The sequence below is a fragment of the Papaver somniferum genome, chromosome 8 (genome assembly GCF_003573695.1).
Source record: "Papaver somniferum cultivar HN1 chromosome 8, ASM357369v1, whole genome shotgun sequence".
NCBI lineage: Eukaryota > Viridiplantae > Streptophyta > Magnoliopsida > Ranunculales > Papaveraceae > Papaver > Papaver somniferum.
The window spans coordinates 1,309,904-1,329,357 of NC_039365.1; the positions used below are offsets into that span (position 1 = coordinate 1,309,904).

Here is a 19,454-nt window from a genome sequence, read left to right on the forward strand (position 1 = left end):
ACAGAAAAGAACTATGTTTGTGTTAATTACATTCTGCAGGTAGATTAAAACTCTACTGTGATATTTTTTTAAGATTTGAATTGTCAGTTTCAGAAAATTGACATACTGTCGGTTTTCTATTAACCCAATGAAACAAACCAAAACCGGCTAAAATCATTAAGAAACCGAACCAATGGTTAATGGTTCGGTTACGATAAGATTGTTTAGAAACCGATAATGTTGGTATTGGTTTGGTTTGGCTAAAAACCGAGCCAAAACCGACCATGAACAGCCCTACCCATAGGATTAGCCTAACAAGATATATTTCAATGGCTACTTGTATATTTGACTACGAGACTATGGGTATTCCTCGTTGACTAGACTTTTCTGTGAAATATAAGTTCAACAACGGCGAAGATCTAATATTGCTGAACTCACTCCCTCTCCCACTCTCCATCTCTGCAACCTCTTATTTAAAATTCCTTCAAACTCGACAAACCCAGTAACAACCCAACCTCAAAATTCCTGAATCTGTGATTTTAAAGGAAATCTCTTCAATTTCCATTCAAGGTAAGAGAAGGGTTTCTTCTTAATCTGTTGAATTTGATTAAGCTTCTTTCTTTCTTTGTTTACTTCGCTAACTTGATTACTCTTTTTTGGAGTCTTTGTAAAGTATAGTTATACTGTATACAGAGAGTGGATTCGATCAATTTTGAATAATGGATGATGAACAAGTTCAAGATCAACAGAATCAATCACCTGGTGGTAAGTCAAATCGTTCAATTTTGTGACTTTTTTTCCATTATGAACTTGGGATCGTATACAATTGGAAACGTAGATTAAAGATAACGCCTTTATTGAATTTATAGTTAAAATTTAGTCAATTCTTATATAAAATTATAGAATCCAGCCAAGTGAAAAAAAAAAAGTATAATTTTCGTTATTTCCAGAGTGAGCATGATATGAACTTTTGAGGGTTAAAAGTCTTCAGATTGGCATATGATTGTAGTGTGTGGGATGGACGCCTTTAGCATGATGCACTGGAAAATTGTGTAGGTATCTAATAGCCGTAGTTAGTGTATGGAATACTCGGGGTTTTCGACGTAGAACTGCTGCTTGGTGAGTCTGTGAGTGTAAACATAAGCTTACAATTTTGTGCAATTCACAGGAACGTCCCTCTTGCGTTACGTTATTTGTGATTATTTAATTCTATTGGATTCTCCTTAGGTAAGTGTGGACTGCAATTGTGGAAAGAATAAGAGGGTATCGGAATTTGGATGAGAATATTAGATTAATTCTACGTTACAGGACAACAGGGATGATTCCATTTTGTGCATTTGACAGGTTCAGATGTTGATGAGGAAATAACCGCTGAAGGTGCTGCCTTTGTACATGGGGATTCACTCCAGGATTCTACGGGTCCCCCTGATTCTGATTCAAAAGTTGAAATTCTTCACGAACATGTTAAGAAACAACTTATCAAGGAAGGACATAGGCAGAAGCCAACAAAATATTCGACATGCTTTTGTAAGTAACACTGTCTTCATGGGTTCTTTAGCAAGCATGTAAATTTGATGTGTATCATCTGCTTAATTCTTTTCTCGGTTGAGTTTTGAGAATCTAAATTTCTTCTCTTGTTAAAACCGATTTATGACTACTCTGCGGCATAGCAGTAGATGTCCGCCAGCTATTTGGAAAATCTGTCAATTTTCCTCGAAATTGTGTTTTAGGTGTTTCCGAGTTTCTTCAAACTTGATAACTTTCCTTAGCTACTAGTTATGATGTCTAACTTACAGGACCTATTTCCTCCTCCTGGAACAAATATGTCAATCACAGACCTTAATCCTAAACTCCACTTTTAGTAGTGAGTAAACTTGTTCCCTGTTCGTGCTAGGGGTAACCCCTGAGTTAGAAGTAGAAGGAAATCAAAGTGACAATTAAACTTGTCCCTTGTAGGTTGTTGAAATTGGTCAAGCATATATTAGTACTTTAGCAGTATAGCGCGTCGAATGTGTTTCATATGGTACAATGTAAATGTATTTTCCTATGACCTGGGTTATAATGTGTTATTCATATCGTAACTTTAGCAAACTTCAACCACCACCTCATCATACGAGGGACCAAGTTCTGGCATCCTGTTCTTTTCTTTTTTGGGATTACTAATTTTGTCTTGGCTAGTCTTACTGATATATCATCCTCTCTTTCATATGCTCATTTCGCTCTCTTTGTTTAATTCATTTATCGAATATTATAGGTGTAATAGTTCTCTTATTCCTTGTGAATTTTGGCAATAAATCCAAATTTGAACTATAAACCTCTGCTGCTGTGTTTCTCAACAGTCAAACATGTATGATCCCGTTAATGCAAATAACTATTTTCGGCCCTTTCGTCTTTCTGAATAGCTTCTTTTCCTTTGCAGTGCACTACAGGGCATGGACCAAAAGCACCCAGCACAAGTTTGAGGACACATGGAATGAACAGAGACCAGTAGAACTTATAATAGGAAAAGGTTTTTATCGTCTTTATCAGAGCCTCCTTTTCTTTATGTTTCTGTTTTCTTCATCTTTTTCCTTTTGTTAACATTATCCAATGTAATGATTTCTGAACAATACACTGGTTCTTACTTACTCCTTTTTTCAAAAAAATAAAAATCCTAGCAAGTCTGTTGAGTTGCCATTCAGATGGGTGATAAATGTGTGACATGGTGCTCAACCTAGTTAACTAAGTCGTTTGAGAAATTAACAAATGATGATGCATAATTTGGTGTGGTTTTACCCTTGTTTTTTGACAGTTTGTAAAATTTCTATAAGGTCCTTTCTTCCATGTTTTTGTCACTTATTTTCACCATAGATTGACTGGTTCGCCATAAGCACTTATGTTTAATGATTGCATTAGATTATCAGCTTTTTCATGTTTTGGCGCAGAGAAAACTGAGATGACAGGACTGGCAATTGGTGTGTCGAGCATGACAGCTGGTGAACGTTGTCTGCTGCATGTTGGTTGGCAATTAGCTTATGGCAAAGAAGGAAGCTTTTCTTTTCCAAATGTTCCTCCTCAGGCAGATGTCTCATACGAAGTTGAGCTTATTGGTTTTGATGAAACCAAAGAAGTAAGTCTTACGTACTAGTACTTTTATCCAGAGGTTAATGATATTTATATTAGATGCTTTTGAAATAAAATAAAAAGATCTGTGGACATCCATTTTTCCTTTTGCTATATGCGATCTCTTATTGATGATTTTGCAGCAGAAGTAACTTATCAAACAGGTGTCATTGCGTAAATTTTATGCTTCAGGGGAAAGCACGTGGTGACATGACTGTGGAGGAAAGGATTGGAACAGCTGATCGAAGAAAAATGGAGGGAAATAATCTTTTCAAGGATGACAAACTAGATGAAGCTATGCAACAATATGAAATGGTTAGAGGGCTTGAATTGATTTCATTAGATTGTCATCTTTATAAGTGAGTGTTAAACTATTTTCTGCAGAAATTCATGTTGATATTTTTTCATATCATCAGGCTATAGCATACATGGGAGACGACTTCATGTTCCAACTATTCGGGAAGTATCGTGACATGGCCTTGGCTGTTAAGAATCCATGTCATCTAAATATGGCTGCTTGCTTAATAAAGCTCAAGCGATTTGAAGAAGCCATTGGTCAGTGCAGCATTGTAAGTATATTGTTTCACACGCACTCTACCGTTACTTTTAATCTCCATTTCAACTTCTTCAAAATGAAAGGTCATATACAGAAACAAAATGCACATGGTTCTTGTTTTCTTCTGACTTTCTGCATGTGGCTGTGAAACCATGTACTTTTATGTACATCATTTGTATGCTCATATGACCATCACAATAATTACTGATGGCGACATCATATCAGGTGTTGGCAGAAGAAGAAACCAACGTAAAAGCGCTATTCAGGCGAGGAAAAGCTAAATCAGAACTAGGCCAGACTGATGCTGCACGAGAAGATTTTCTTAAAGCCAGTAAATATGCACCTGAAGATAAGGCAATTGCGAAGGAGCTAAGGTTACTTGTGGAGCATGACAAGGCAGTTTATCAGAAACAAAAAGAGATGTATAAGGGAATTTACGGAAAAAGACCTGAACCCAAGAAAGAAATCAATCAGAAGAAGAATCTGGTCACAGTAATCTGGTTATGGATATTATCCCTGTTCCGTCGCTTTTTCAAGCCCGAAAAGCAAAGAGTTGACTAATTTCCCATCTGCACATTACCAGAAGCACCGATATGCGCAGATAACAACTCATTGAAATGCTTGTACCAGTTAAGTCCTGTTTATGTTCATGATATTAATTGCTAGTCAACTCATAATTCTTACATCAAGCGTTCATTTGAGATTTTTTGGTATGAGACTTGGAATTTAATGGGTTCTGTTTCATCTGTACTATTCTCCTGTAAGTTCATAAGAAAGGCAGTGGAATAAGAGGTCTGAAATTGGAATAAGTTTTCAGTTTCATTGTTGCCAGGAATTTGAACTTTTTAACATACAAATTGCCATCTGGAAATGAACAATGAAGGAAACTAGGGTAGGCTTTGGCCAATGAGTAGTCAAATCTCAATAATATAGTATGTGGTGGTACAATGATTTAACAAATTTTGGCATCATGGTGTCAGATTTCTGAGATATTTCAGGGTCACATGGTCCATAAATAAATTGTCTCAACAAATTTCAGATGGGAAAAGGATAGATTCACCGGGTGTGTTTCACCGTGAATCACACCGGGTGAGACAGTTATGGTGGGTCCTACGGTGAATAAAAAACACTCCCCATATATATCTCCTGGTGGGGCCCGAGCATTTTCTCTCAGACGGTGGTTATTTCGGTGAGAGGTTCACGGTGTGTGTAGCATGGCTGATTTTAGATGATCAAAGGAAATTTTTGAGGGTCACAAGGGAGAAGTGTTTGAACTCTGAAGTCTAATAGCTTGTTTGACAACCAAGCAGAAGCAAAAATCATTCTTAGAAACAACATAAATGGTGCACCTCATGGATATATCAGTCCAACTAGAAGTATTAGACAAGGAGACCCACTATCTTCTTGTATATTCATAATATGTGCGGAAATCCTGTCTACAAATCTGGGAAACCTTCAAGATCGAAAGTTGGTTCGAGGACTTAACATTTCAAGAAAAGCACCATCCATTATTCATTTAATGTATGTTGATGACCTTCTAATCGCTTATAAAGCCTCTGCTCAGAGTAATCTCCATCTCAAGAACCTGCTTCACTCTTACGACACTTCGGCTGGCCAGGTAATTAATACTTCCAAATCAGTAATTATTTATCATCTGAGATTGGATCCAGTTAAGATAAGTAATCTGCAATTCGGTATGTCGTCCACATCAAAACCTCCAATCTATCTTGGAATCCAATTCAAACAAGGAAAAGCATCTAATCACACATTTGCGCCTCTTCTTCAAAGATTAGCTCGAAAAGCTAAAGGTTGGATGACAAAATGTCTGACTCTAGCTGGAAGATTGGTTCTCATTAAAACCTCCCTAACCCCCACATCAAACCACCTAATGCAAACACAAAATCTACCCATCAATGTCCACAAACAAATAGATCGTATCACCAGCAATTTTTTCTGGGGACATGATTCGTCAGTTAGAAAGCTTCATCCTATTGGTTGGGATAAAGTAACAAAACCAATATCTGAAGGAGGGTTAGGCATAAGAAAAAGCAGTGATCATAACAAGGCGCTTCTCATGAAAAGAATCTGGAATTTACATGAACAACCTAACTCCATCTGTGGAAGTCTCTGCGGTGAAAAATATCTCAATCATCAACCAATTCTACAGGGTATTGATACTATACAGTCTTCCTCTAGCGCTCAATGGATACAATTAGCTTCACTCGTCCCTCTCATGCAACAATTGATTTTTCATCGTATTAGAAATCGGTTGTCAACACCAATAAAAGCCAATTGGATTCCACACTCCCCAAACCTAGACCCAGCTCAATATTACCCTATCTGAAAAGTAGCTGATATGTATCTCATAACTGGAACCAAGAAAAATTAAACACCCTACCCAATCTTACAGCTCAAAAAAAATAAATAAACATCCACCTACCCCAGGATAGCCCCCAAGACAAAATAATCTGGCCCCACTCAAAATCTGGAAAATACACTACTTCATCGGGATACAAATGTCTAACCCAAGGTCAACCTACTCAAAACCCCCTTCCACCAACAAAATTCTTGTGGACTTTACCATGTCCACCAAAAATTCAGTTTTTCTTGTGGAAAGCAATCAATGAGGGTGTACCAACCTTCTCTCTTATACATCACATCTATCTTACCAGCTCCGATATTTTCCCCATATTCAACACTAATCAGGAATCAGCATCTCACCTGCTAATTCACTGCCCAACTGCGACTTCAACTTGGAACACCTTATTAATTCAGCTATCAACCTTACCAAACTCCAACTATAACCCCACATGCCCTTTAACGCCTCAAACAACCATTTCCCATTCTACAGCAATCAACATCAGTATCTGTCATCTATTCTGTTTGTTTTCTATTCCGGACCTTATGGTTGGCCAGGAATGAACTAACTTACCGCCAAAAGCAAACAACATCAGAAGCAATCCTAGCTTGGTGAAAAACAACAACAAGAATATTCCGTGGCAATAGAATCCTCACCTCCTGTGTTACCAGGAGATTCTCCGTTAATTAAACACTCAAGAAATGCCAAAAGAATCTCAACAATTTCGGTAGGATGGTCCACACCAAACTTGAATTAGATTAAGATTAATACAGATGGAGCATCCAGGGGGCATCCAGGTTTCGCAGGGGAGGGTTTCATTTGCAGAGATTCTGAAGCACGAACAATTATGGCTTTAGCTCAACCTTTAGGAGTTACAACATCCTTAAATACAGAAACTTGGGCTTTGCTTTTGGCATCAAGAACAGCAACAGAAAGGCAATGGCCAAAAGTTCTTTTCGAAACGGACTCAGAAAACCTTCTGCTTTTCGTCACATCCGCTACTGAACCCCCTTTGGCACATCTCAGGGATGATTGAAGAAATAAAGTATAGAATATGACAGATTCCGCATAACGATATCCAACACAACTATAGAGAAGGAAATCAAGCAGCGGATGGCTTGGCAAATCAGGCGGCTGACGAAAGTCAAATGAAAAACTTTTCAACCAAAATTTGGGACCAGACAATCCCGGTTTGTATTAGTCAAATTATCTTCCATGATTCGGTGGGTACCACATACCCACGTCAAATTGTAACCTAATCTTCTATTAATAAAATGCATGGTTCAAAAGAAAAAAGAAAAAAAAAAATTGAGTAGCAGAAATCATTTTTGGAAACAAAATAATACCCAACTAAAATAATTTCGAGTCAGATGTACAATCCGAATCATACCTCGAATCAGATACCAGAAAAATGTATAATCCTGAGTTGTATCTCAAGTCAGATACCAGAAAATAAAAAAGATAAATCATCCAATCTCCGATTCTGTTTGAGTCAGATTCATATAGCAGGTCAGACCTAAATAAAAAATTTGGTAATTCAGTACCTGTGAGGTGGTACCCAAGATTCAAGAACCTTATATAGATCTCAAATCTTAAAGGTGCTGACTCAGCTTTTATGTTAGGTCAGACAGTTGCTGACACGTGTAAGGGCTGGTTAAATCTAAGTACACCTTCTTCACATCTTTGTACCCCTCTCTGTACACCTCATTTCTGGCTTTCAGTCACAGCCACAAGTCCACTCAACTTTCTCTCTGTAAAATCAAAATATTGAAAGAAAAAAAGAAGAAAAAGAAGATTTGTCATAGAAAAAAAAAAAGAAAACAAACCCAGAAATAATCAGTCAATATATATGGTACCTATAAATCAAAGTTTGAATTTTGATGATCAAAATCATCATCAACCTCAATTTGAAATGTCTGGTTTACCAGCTGAACTTGGTGGCGGTGGTGGTGGTGGTTCAATTTCTACAGCAACAGCAGCAGAGTCTTATGAAGATTCATTAAGGAAAATTAGAAAACCTTATACAATTACTAAATCTAGAGAGAGTTGGACTGAACAAGAACATGATAAGTTCTTTGAAGCACTTCAACTGTATGTATTAATCTCTTTTTTCCTTATTCTTTTGTTTCTTTTTTTGATTGTGTATTTAATACGGAAAAACAAAATCTCCATATGTCGTCTAACCTCGGGGCACAACTACCAAACTGTGTGTGTTTTGGATGAACTTGTATCATCCAAGGAACTATGAGCCTTGTGCAAGTGTATCTGCTGGAAGATTTTTGTACTAACTTGGTATTGCCCTACGTATCTCTTTGTAGTTTTGATCGTGATTGGAAGAAAATTGAAGCATTTGTTGGAACAAAGACAGTAATCCAGGTACTGTCTAATTATCTAGTTCATATGTTCGAAAGATAGAGCTGAATTTGGTTGTTTTGGAATAACGTGAACGGGCTAATCCATTTCCATAGGAGTACTGCTTTTTGTCAAAAATGTTTATGAACTCGTAAGAGATAATGTTCAATTTTTCAGATACGGAGTCACGCACAGAAGTATTTCCAAAAGGTTCAGAAGAACGGAACTAGTGAACATTTACCACCTCCAAGGCCAAAGAGAAAAGCAGTTCATCCATACCCACAAAAAGCAGCTAAAAATGGTCAGAGTGATTGTTTCCTGTCAGTGTTTATTAGACTGCAAAAATGATATTGTCCCACTAATATTTCGTAAAATTGGCAGTTCCGATGCTACCACAAACTACAGGGGTGTGCCAAACATCTTCAAATTTGTTAGAATCGAGATCTGTTGTAAGGCCAGATCCATCGTCGCTGCTTAAAACAGGACCTGCAGTGTCTTCGTGGCCTCAGTTATCCAATGGTGAAATTCCGTTATTGCAAGCTCTTTCTGAATTTTCAATTTACTTGGTTGCGGGCTCTAATTTTTGAAATGTTAAATTGTTCTCCGGATGATACAGAATCTGCAAGGCCTATAGCATCAAATAATTGTTACAGTAGCAGCAATAACACTCCAAGTTCATACCCAACTCGTGAAACTACGGGTCAAGCGAATCATGGCCCCCCGTTGCGAGGTGAATCTCTCATGTGCTATGTCTTGTAGTGTTGTTTATGGAAATCTGAGTAAACGGAAACAGCTGATATTGGTTTTTTGTTGATCCAGCTATACCAGATTTTGCCCAAGTCTACAGCTTCATTGGCAGTGTATTTGACCCTAACACAAGTAATCACCTGGAGAAGCTCAAGGAGATGAATCCAATTGACGTGGATACAGTACGCCTTCTGAAACCCTTTTTGGTCCTTACTTGACTTGCTTTGTCGTGAAAGGAAGGCAGCAGGCTTCATAGATAGTTCCTTGCACTTTGCGGTGCTCTCAGAGTGAGCGTTTATTGAAGCATTTTTAAATATAACTAATGTTATTCTGTTTTTGCTTCCTTCAGGTGTTGTTATTAATGAGGAACCTGTCTATGAATCTATCCAGTCCTGATTTTGAAGATCAAGTGAGTGCCCTTTCATCTCCTGGACTTGGGCTAAATTCAAAAAATGAAAGTATCTCTTTTCCAGAAACGGAGGGAGTATTATTTTATTTTTCGGTTTGGAGGCATCCTATGTTGCACCTATATAATTTTAAGAAGGCTCTCAAAATTCATTGCTTATGTTACTCCTGTTATGTTACTTGCAGAGGAGATTGCTTTCATCTTATGATGTCGACTCCTGTAAGGCTCCACAAGAAAATGAAGTGCCGTTCATGAATCCTGATGAGTCAAAGAATCCAAGAGGTAGATAGGTAAAGAGGGGGACTTGGAGATAAAGAGGGGTTAAGTTCTTGCAGTGACCTGCAGAGTGACAGAACTATGCTAACCAACAATGCTGCTACGGAGAGAAGTTCTCACAGTGACCTGCAGAGGGATGCAACCATAAGCACTTGCCAAGTGCTTGTCATATGTATGAGATCGCATCAATTGTAACTAAAAAGGCTAGCGTATCGCTCATTATTGCGGATCTGGTTTTGTATTGTAATTGTACCTGTTCGACTTGATACAGGTCAATTAGTGTTAGTTATTCGCCAACATATTTAGCAAGGTCTATTATAATCATCCTGCATCAGATATGTGAAACAATATTTCTATGTCTGGTGACAACCGAAAACAATTTTGTTTTTCACTTTAGCATTGCAACTGGTAGGAGCAAGATCAACATTTATCAGCACTTCCTTAAACCAGAATGCTCTACCATAACGTCTGACCGCTGCCAATGGGGTGCACACATATACTGCTACCCATGTGTTCCAATATTTTTACTGCACAAACTGTTTCCTTCGCTTCGCTTCTCTTTTTTTTTTTTTGGTTTTTCTTCTTAATCCTATCATCCTATGGATGGTTTTTCGAAATGCATGAAGGGAAAAAAGGAAACAATTTACAATCTCAAACAAGATGCTCAATGGAACTGAAATCCATATTATACACCAGCCAACCGAAGACAATCCCTCGAAATGAAGCATATAATTATGCTATTTTCCCCCTTAAAAGCACAAAAACCCAAACTGGACGAATATGACTCAAGCAACAATCACCACCCACCAGACATTTATCTGTATCTCATACGCATGTCAACCTCGCCATAAAGCCCTGGACCATCTAGAGGATGCATCTGTTTGGCATTTGCTCTCAGCTCCATTTCCATCAGCTTCCCAAATGCGTCTGAATGATTGCTTCCACCAACAGCAGGACCTATAGGAAACAAAAAAGGAAACAAAACAATGAAATAAGAGTTGGCCAGGAAAGGATAACAAAATCCCAAAAGATTAATTTCAGGTTTCACCTACAAGGAAAGTGTTTTTAGTGCATCCTACAAAAAACCAAAACACGCAAAAAGGGCATTGCTAACAGGATGAAAACAAAATCACTGCTATTTTAGAGTGAAGAAGGTTCTAATGGTACAGACAAATATTACAATACACTGTCAAAAGTGATAAAGAACACAGAATATTGTTAACAGGATGAAAACAAAATCACTGCTATTTAGGACTGAAGAAGGTTCTAATGGTACTGACCAATATTGCAATATACTGTTAAATGTGATAAAGAATGCAGAATATTGTTAACAGGATGAAAACAAAATCACTGCTATTTTGGACTGAAGAAGGTTCTAATGGTACTGAAGCAATATACTGTTAAATGTGATAAAGCATGCAGAATTTCTTGAATACCAGATAAGCAAAAAAAAAAAAGAAAGAATAACAAGAAAAGTGATCTGATTGTTTACCTGGAAGAGGAATACCATGCCCGCCATACCCTTGTTGGCGATGAAATTGAAATCCCTGTAGTGGGTCCGCCTCGGGAATATGACCAGCCATGTTATTCATCGGATGAGGTGGCAGAGGTGCACCTCCCTGATGTAGTAGGTGAGCTGGTGGGAAATGGCTTGGGTGTAGTTGCTGTAACAAATGATTTTGGGAAGGTGGATCAAACCTTGTTGGCATACCAGGAGCTTGTTGGTGAGAAGGGTGATGAAAAATATTCCCAGGAAACTGGTGATGTGGTTGCTCGTGCTGGATTATACTCTCTGGACCCATAAATTTCATCTGTGGATTCATACGAGCATGATGTGAATCTAGAGGCTGCATTGGAGGCCTCCCATGATTTATCTGAAGCTGAGGGTATGGCGGAGAAGACTGCTGACCTCGCATATTCTGATACGAAATCTCAGGGTCTGCTGGATTGTAAGGATTACGAAGAAAAGGTGGTGGACCATCAGGACCTAGTGCCATGGACCTTTCATCTTTAAAGGCAGCATTCAGAGCTGCTAGTTTACCAACTATATCAAGTGGCACATTCCCTGAGGATCTTAAATCAGCATTAGTTGCATTTCCTGAGTGCCTAAACACGGGATTTTGAGGGTTCATAACATCACCCGCAGTAAGCAAGCTGTCCTCTTCAGGCAGCTGAATCCCACCAGCCCTGTCAGTTCTGCTTTCGAAACCACCAACCCCACTAAAATTGAACCCAGATTCCTTTTTACGAACATCAAACCCTAACAGACGGTTCTCAGTCATGTTGGATTTAGTTTGCTGCACGAGGTTGGACCGTGGAAGCTCATCCTCAAATGCAGGTTCGTTGCCTCCGAATACATTGGCATCAGATGGAACAAAACTAGCATCCGCAACTGAAAACGGAAACCCATGAGGGCCAGATAATTCCGTTCTTAAGGGCCCCCCAATTGAACCTCTTTGTGCAGAAACTGGAGCTTGTGCCGACTGAAGCTCCTTCATGAAGGATGACCCAAAAAAAGTCTCAAGAGTCGGAGATTTGTCATCATTGTGAACTTGAGAACTGCCTTGACTTGAATTGTTCAAAGTACTAATAGATCCTCCATCATAAACATGGAGATTTTCCGAGGATTGTAAATCCAGATTGGAGGATGGCACTGAATCATTGATACTTGTGCCCTTCTGCAACAAAGAGAGAATGTGCTGGGATGCAAGATTGTTCACCTCAGGTTTTGACTGGTTAGTTTTTGAATCCATACTGCCCCATGCTTGTATAGGATGTAGTGGTTGCGAACTGTTATCACTAATTTCAGATAGAATGGACTGTTCTAGATCCTCGCATGTAAGTACTCGTGGAGCAACACCTTGATTAGTAGAGTTGTATGGTGGATCACGGATTCCCAGACCAACAGTAGTTTCAGCAGAAGAAAGAAACCCAGGAAGAGGTTCATTGCTCTTATAAGGAAACAGTGGTAGAATTTGCTCGGGGGCTTTCTCATCGAGTATTTCAGACAAATGAGATCTACCCTTGTCAGCAATCAGTGAAAGCAAGTCTCTAGGTTGGCCAGATGGTAAATCTTCTGGTGACTTTTTTTCTGCAGGAAGGTGAAAGAGGAACTATTTACAGCTTTCCTTAATGAGACCTGATGTCAAATGCAGAAGAAGACTTTTAAAGTTATGAACATTGAAGTAGCGATTTAGGATTACCTTCACCAAACCATAGACTGAATTTTGAGGATTTGACGGGTACTTCGCTTGCAGCGTCATCTGCTTTGACATCATCATTCTACAAAGTGAAAACGTAACTGATATCAATGTATTATAATAAAACTACTCTTGTGATGATACATTTCAGGATGGTACAGAAAATCAAATCCAGAGTAGTAACCTTCACCAACAATAAAGATTTACTTATGACCATTACCATAACCATAAATTTGGCACAGACTATAACTGATAAACTGCCAGGTATTCAACATTAACACCTCAAAGAAAAGGAAAGAAGAGGCAATACGTACAGCTGTGGCGCCGCCAAATAGTTTGTCTAGAATTGATCCTGAACGCTCTTGACCAATTTGGCCCAGAATCTCGTGAACTGGAATGCTCTCTTTAACAAAATCTACAACTACATCACTCTGTTGAGTTTTATAGGCTTGTCGTAGTTGGTTCACAGATTCAGATGATGGGCGAACAGCACCAACTCCACCGTCAGACACATACACATCTGAAGGACGGGTTATCTTTTCACCAATGCTTGAAATGGGAGTATGAACAGCCTGAACACCAAACTTCTGTGCATTAGGATCCACAGATGCAGCTGGTAGTTTACCTTGATTATCAGAAATTCCACTAAATTTATCCTCAATACTACCAACCTGCAGAAAACAGAACAAGGACACACTTCATAAAGATGATAGATCAAACCACTGAGACATATGTAACAGAGATGTACTTGAGGCAGAACGATGGAAAGAAAGGACAATAACAAATATAAATAACTTCTTCAAAATAGTGTGTTTGTAATATCAAATTTTCAAAAACTGAAAAATGATAACCTATTAAAAAAAGACAGAAATGAAAATGATATATTGCGTAAAATGCAAAATCTAAATGAAAAGAAATCTTCTTTGTAACAACTCCGACATGTAAATGTAAGTCATACCTCCGATGGTGGGTGGGGAACCAAAGATTTCATCACAGGATTCTTTTCCAAGATTGAGGTTCTAAAGCCTGGTGGCACAAGTGGTCTGGGTGCGGGAGTTGGTGCAGAAATAGCAGACTCGCTCTGTGAAGTTGGAGGCGTCACATCCTGTGTTCCATTGTTTTCATTAACTAACCTATTATCAGAATCCTTCAATAGTGCCAATATATCTGGGTCGTCACAGTTTTCTGAGCTCTTTTCTGGAATCTGGTTGTTCCTCTCTTTTTGACTTTCCTTCCTAAACATCTCAAAGGAAGCTGAGTAGCAAACAGTGAGCCATGTTAAAATTCAGACTAGGTAAGTGAGAATATTCTACTGCGAAAACTCCAACAACTAGGTCAATTGCTGTGACTAAGCAATACAAAAAGCAATTTACCTCTTCTTTTTCTCTCCTCTTCTTCTCTATCTTGCCCAGAATCTTCTGATGAACCAAAAGTTTCATCATTAATTGAGTCAGTAAATTCTCGCCGTGCATGAGGAACTGCCTGAAATCACAAACAACAACGTTGAAAGACCTATCACAACAGAACTTCTGAGCAGATTTTCTTTGATATGACATAAACCCAAATTTAAACAACAAAAGAGCATTGGTTGAAGTGGAATCGGGTTTCTGGAAAGTAAATTCACCTTATTGATATGCGAAAATACTTGTAAGGTTTAATACAGATGGACCAGTTAAAAGTGAACCTGGTCTTTCCGAGAAACAGATAAATATACTAACAAGAAATAATAAAAAAGACATAAAGTAAGTGAAGAAAGTTAACGAGCATAATACTTCTTCAGAAATATCATGGTTTGGGAATCTTATATAATTTTTTATTTGATATTTCCTAAGGATGTGTACTAGCTGTTTCAAGATTCCTAACTCCAGGCAGGTTACAAGATGAAAAAAGGACAGACGACAATCCATTTTGCAACAGATTACTGTGAGAACCACAATTTTGTTGGACGGAAATACTAAGTTGATTCAGCCATTTGGATATTACCAAATTAATTTTATTTAACTACCAGGTAGATGAGCGAAGGCATACTAAGGACATTAAAATGAACAGTGGTGGATAAATAGAACATAGAAATTAAAATTAGGCCTTTACATAATATATGCAAGTCCACAGTATGCCTGGCACTCCAATCAAAGTTCAGCAATTATAATATCATCACATAGTTATTGCTGGACCGACAGTAGGCCACGAGTAGTGGTTCATAAATCCATAGAAGCAGGTAGGAAGTATATACGGACCTTGTAAGGACGTGGTGGGTGATATGGCTCATTGGTCTTACTCAGTTGATAGGTACCATTTCCTCGACCCTTTGGAGCTGAAGCCCCAGCCGTAAACCCAGATGGTCTTGGAAATGCACCACTACCCAAAAGCCCATCATGCTCGGGATTTTGCCAAGGACGCCGAGGTTGATTGCCAAAGCGCCTTCCAGAATCTACATGATGGTCGAAACATAGGAAACGTTAAAACTTAAACGTCCAAATTCCTATCTGTCCACCAAAAATGATCTGACTAAAAATAACACAGGTTTGAAATACCAAACAGCAAGTACCTGAATCCTTATCCGACTGAGAATCCACATCTCTATCATTTGACCCAGAAGACCGAGTTTCCCATCTCCCGCCTCGGGAATAGTTATTTGACTCACCTCTAGTGGGTGGAGATGATTCGTACTCACCACATCTAAAATTCTGTGAACTAAAACTACCAGGAGGCCTCTGCCACTCCGGTGCACTATTTGAAAAATCTTCAAAATCACTGATCCATAATCCAAAAACGGCCCCATATTCAGTAGAATAACAGCACAAGAAAACATTACGACAAGGGTCACTTAGTAATCAAAAACACCAACAGAAAATAATCAAACAAAGAGCAACAGCAGTAATACCGTAGGATAGCCTGGTCGAATCCGATAGGCAACTTTTTGCAAACCTCCAATTCACTTAGAGATAACAAGAATTCTCTTGAATATGAAATCAGTGGCTTCGTCCTGTATATCCCATCAAGATATCAATTCACTGCTCAAACTAAGCAGCAGATAGTCAACAATCAATTATAAAGAGCAAGACAGCATAAGTGATAGTTACCTCAGAGTTTTGTCTGCAACCAAGCACTGATCTTCATTTTCCACACTCATCTTGTGATTCAACACAAGAACTCACTTGAATTACCTCAATGAACACAAGAAAGCAATATACGAAACGATTCGAAAATGAATTATACACACCCACTACTACTAAGCAGAAGCAGCATTTCAATAATCCCCAAAATCAAAGTACCAACCAATCAACAACAAATCTGATACTAACTTCCCTCTAGAGTTCAAAAATAAGCTCACAAAATCCTTCCAATCCCTCCTCCTCAGTGCACAATGAATCCTCAAAAACCAGTGAATTCCAAGTCTCTCAATCTCAAAACTTCAATTCGATTCACAAAAAACACAAACCCTAACTCAGAAACCAGCTCATCTGATCAAAATCTATCAACCAATACGGTTTCCAGCTTCAAAATTGGCCTCAAGAACCCATTCCAATACTGATGAATGAATCAAAATTCTACAAATACAGAAATAAAAAAACACACGGATTAACAATTCCTTCAGATGAAGATATCAAGATCGAATCATTTCGAACCAAAAAAAAACCCTAAAATTGAGAATTTAGGGTTCAGATTTCACACAATCCTCTTCTGATGATGATGATGAACTAGAATGATAATCCTATCGCGATCGAAAAATTCAAAACTAGCGCTGAGAAATGAAAATTCAGAAATTGATGGAGGAAAATAGATTTTGTTTTTGTCAATAAGGAAAGGAAACGAAAAAACTCAGAAAGAGTCTTCTTCTTCTTCTAAATAGTAATTCGATTTTAATGAGAAGAATAATTTAATTAATTTTAATTTAATTTAATTTAATTTAATTAATGGAATAATTAAATTTAGTCACCACCAATGGGGAAAAACATAGGAGGAACCAATGAATAGTCCCATGTGCTACCACAACAACAAAGGGGTACCAAAACTATTTTCCAACATAGTTAATTGTCAAGAGGGTTCCAAATTTCATATATAAGATGCAGAAATTTCTAGTTTATTTTATATGCATTTCGGTACTCTTCCTAGTAAACTTACAATCCTGCAAGTAGCTTTGCTATATTATTGAGCGATTACCAAATTTAATATTTTACCACGACGGAACCTTTGTTTTGTTTTCGTAAACAAAGGCCCCAAGAGCTTATGAATAAGCCCCAACAGTTGGCAGAAATCGAATTAGGGATTTACACGAAAGCAACAAAGAGTTGTTCCCTTTTAGCCACCGAGTAATAAAATTACTTTTTGAGTGAATGAGATGATTTTATTAGAGAACACGGTATTGAAGATTCAGAAGAATAAAAATATGAAACTTAGCTAATCTCATTCAAGAGAAGAAAAAAAAAAGAAAAACTCTTAAGTAATCTCTCACCAAAGCAGGGCGTAAGAGAAGTTTAAGTGGATAGAATTCCTAAAACTTATCGCTCAAGATAAAATTCGGAGATGTTACACCAATCGAGCTTTCTATCGAAAAATCTCCCAGCAAAGAAATGAATTCCCTTTGTTATTTGGATTAGGAATAGGGCATAAGGATCTTGCTTTAAAAGTCTTATCAAGTTCATCCTTTGATAGTTCTCCTGTTTCTTTCGATTAGCAACAAGATTACAAGGATTAACTAACATGCAACAATGGAGGAGTTCAACTCCAAAGAAAAAGTAATTAGATGATGGATACCTCTTTTATGTCGATATATTTCGAAGAAAAAACCGATAGCAATAATTGGTGTTATAAATTGTAGATTTCTAAACAGAAATCTTATGACTGAATTAATTGTATTGTTGTAGAGTTCCACGTCCGGTATTTATAAGTAGGTTTGATTTCTTTGATCCCTGTTTTATTTTACGATTTACGTATCTAGTACGTGACAACTGTAGGTACATCTAGCTAAATCATTTTAGTGGAGTCATCCCAATTAAAAAATTTACATGATGTCGCATTTAAGGTAATGTTGGTTGTTACTTTCTAATATGTAGAACAAATATTTTTTATTTATCTTGCTTTGACTGAATTTTTGCATCATTTCATAGATTAGAGGGAAATGATTTTGTTGATGACGTGCACAAATAATCAAAAATGGTAAACTTATTGTAAAGATCGAACAAACTGTCTAGTTGCTTTTCTTTGTAAAGTTACTTTTTGAGTGAACCAAACAGATTATTTTTATAATCTTTGTCTTGGTTTGGTTTTTCATTAAACGAGTTTATATCAATTAAACATAAGATCTTTTATACCTTACTTCATCTCCGATCATTTCCGGATTTGGGAAATTTATAAGCGTGTGGGTCACTAAAACATATTTAGTCATTTATTGATTCAGTTTCTGATCCAAAAGAGTTGAGATCTAAAGTCTTCACAGCATGTGAAGCGACTCAAGATAGTGGACTCTGTCCTGGGATTCACGTTCATACACCAGATTGGTTACGGGCGTAGGGATACCGAATGAACTAAGTAACTAAGAGTAGTTTACTTGGTCTCAAAAATACGAAGTAGAGGGTAGTCAATTCTTACAACGACTTAATTCTGGGAATATTAAAACTGGATTAGGTTCCAGAATTATTCTATCAGGCGGTTTTTCTCGTTAACAAAATCTTATGTGTCGTGTGATTAATTCTTTTACCGCATTATAATTGTTATTATAATTAAGTAATCATATATTTGTAGGTTAATGCACCTTGTAATTTATCCTATAATTGTGATCAGTTTCGAATTAAAAATCATTACCAAGTTAACAACTTGTTGAAGTAATATTTTAGTGGTTATTGTTTCTGTAAGATTATACAAGGTATGTCTGTAATAGGCTGATACGAAAAGATTGTGGTGTACTCGGTACCCTCGTCATTTCACTATCTTTAGCTTATTTTTGGATTGTCTACTCCTTACATACTACTACACCAGCTGGTCATGTATAAATTGTGGTCTCTGTTGTGTTTATTTGAGCCTTGTCTTCTTTGTCACTGAGGACTAAGACAAAATCACTCTTTACCTCTTGCTTGGTTTGCTTATTTTTGTTCAATATATTGTATTTCTTTTTCGACTTGTGATGAAGAGTGCCAGTATCACAACATGCATTCGTACAAGAGACATTAGACAACATGATGTATTTCATTAGTCTAAGAAGACTCTTATGAACATTGTTACCATCATTTATCAGCTGTGGGTCATTCTTGTGAATAACTTTTGGTCCCTCTTTACCTATGGAGGATTTCGGGACCCTTTTATAGATGGGTTTCGTAGGAGAATATTTCTCCTTCATACCATTAATACCATTGTCCTTCTGGATATTTTTCAAAACAAACTTTCTCCAATTTGGGACATCAGATCTTGTCTTCGCATTTGCAAAGTCATTTATTTTTCTATAATAGGGTCTTTTATGAGATGACCTTGTCGAGCGAT

At 37.6% G+C, this 19,454-nt stretch overlaps 3 protein-coding genes across 6 annotated transcripts; 2 read left to right on the forward strand and 1 right to left on the reverse strand.

The window, feature by feature from the left end:
* The first annotated feature begins 412 nt into the window (after window positions 1–412).
* Window positions 413–4,472, forward strand: LOC113301123 (peptidyl-prolyl cis-trans isomerase FKBP42-like). 3 transcript variants are annotated; one of them, XM_026549891.1, is made up of 8 exons: window positions 413–549; window positions 653–744; window positions 1,324–1,506; window positions 2,399–2,488; window positions 2,904–3,088; window positions 3,274–3,396; window positions 3,498–3,650; window positions 3,863–4,472. In XM_026549891.1, the coding sequence occupies exons 2-8, from the start codon at window positions 699–701 to the stop codon at window positions 4,196–4,198; spliced, it is 1,116 nt and encodes a 371-aa protein (XP_026405676.1). In that variant the 5' UTR covers window positions 413–549; window positions 653–698; the 3' UTR covers window positions 4,199–4,472. The 3 variants fall into 3 exon arrangements, with proteins under 3 accessions (XP_026405676.1, XP_026405675.1, XP_026405677.1); XM_026549890.1 differs by having other exon boundaries at window positions 658–744; XM_026549892.1 differs by having other exon boundaries at window positions 421–549; window positions 642–744.
* A 3,227-nt stretch (window positions 4,473–7,699) lies between these two features.
* On the forward strand, window positions 7,700–10,168 carry LOC113304211 (protein REVEILLE 6-like). Of its 2 annotated transcripts, none has more exons than XM_026553268.1 (8): window positions 7,700–8,087; window positions 8,315–8,372; window positions 8,526–8,649; window positions 8,730–8,867; window positions 8,956–9,078; window positions 9,168–9,277; window positions 9,445–9,504; window positions 9,687–10,168. In XM_026553268.1, exons 1-8 carry the CDS (start codon window positions 7,846–7,848, stop codon window positions 9,789–9,791), a joined length of 960 nt encoding a protein of 319 aa, XP_026409053.1. In that variant the 5' UTR covers window positions 7,700–7,845; the 3' UTR covers window positions 9,792–10,168. The 2 variants fall into 2 exon arrangements, with proteins under 2 accessions (XP_026409053.1, XP_026409054.1); XM_026553269.1 differs by having other exon boundaries at window positions 8,965–9,078.
* A 130-nt stretch (window positions 10,169–10,298) lies between these two features.
* Window positions 10,299–16,814, reverse strand: LOC113304210. Its single transcript, XM_026553267.1, has 10 exons — window positions 16,061–16,814; window positions 15,862–15,963; window positions 15,526–15,731; window positions 15,215–15,408; window positions 14,351–14,459; window positions 13,936–14,231; window positions 13,292–13,648; window positions 12,981–13,059; window positions 11,270–12,868; window positions 10,299–10,734 (listed from the first exon to the last, which is right to left on the reverse strand). The coding sequence occupies exons 1-10, from the start codon at window positions 16,108–16,110 to the stop codon at window positions 10,592–10,594; spliced, it is 3,135 nt and encodes a 1,044-aa protein (XP_026409052.1). The 5' UTR covers window positions 16,111–16,814; the 3' UTR covers window positions 10,299–10,591.
* Window positions 16,815–19,454: the final 2,640 nt, after the last annotated feature.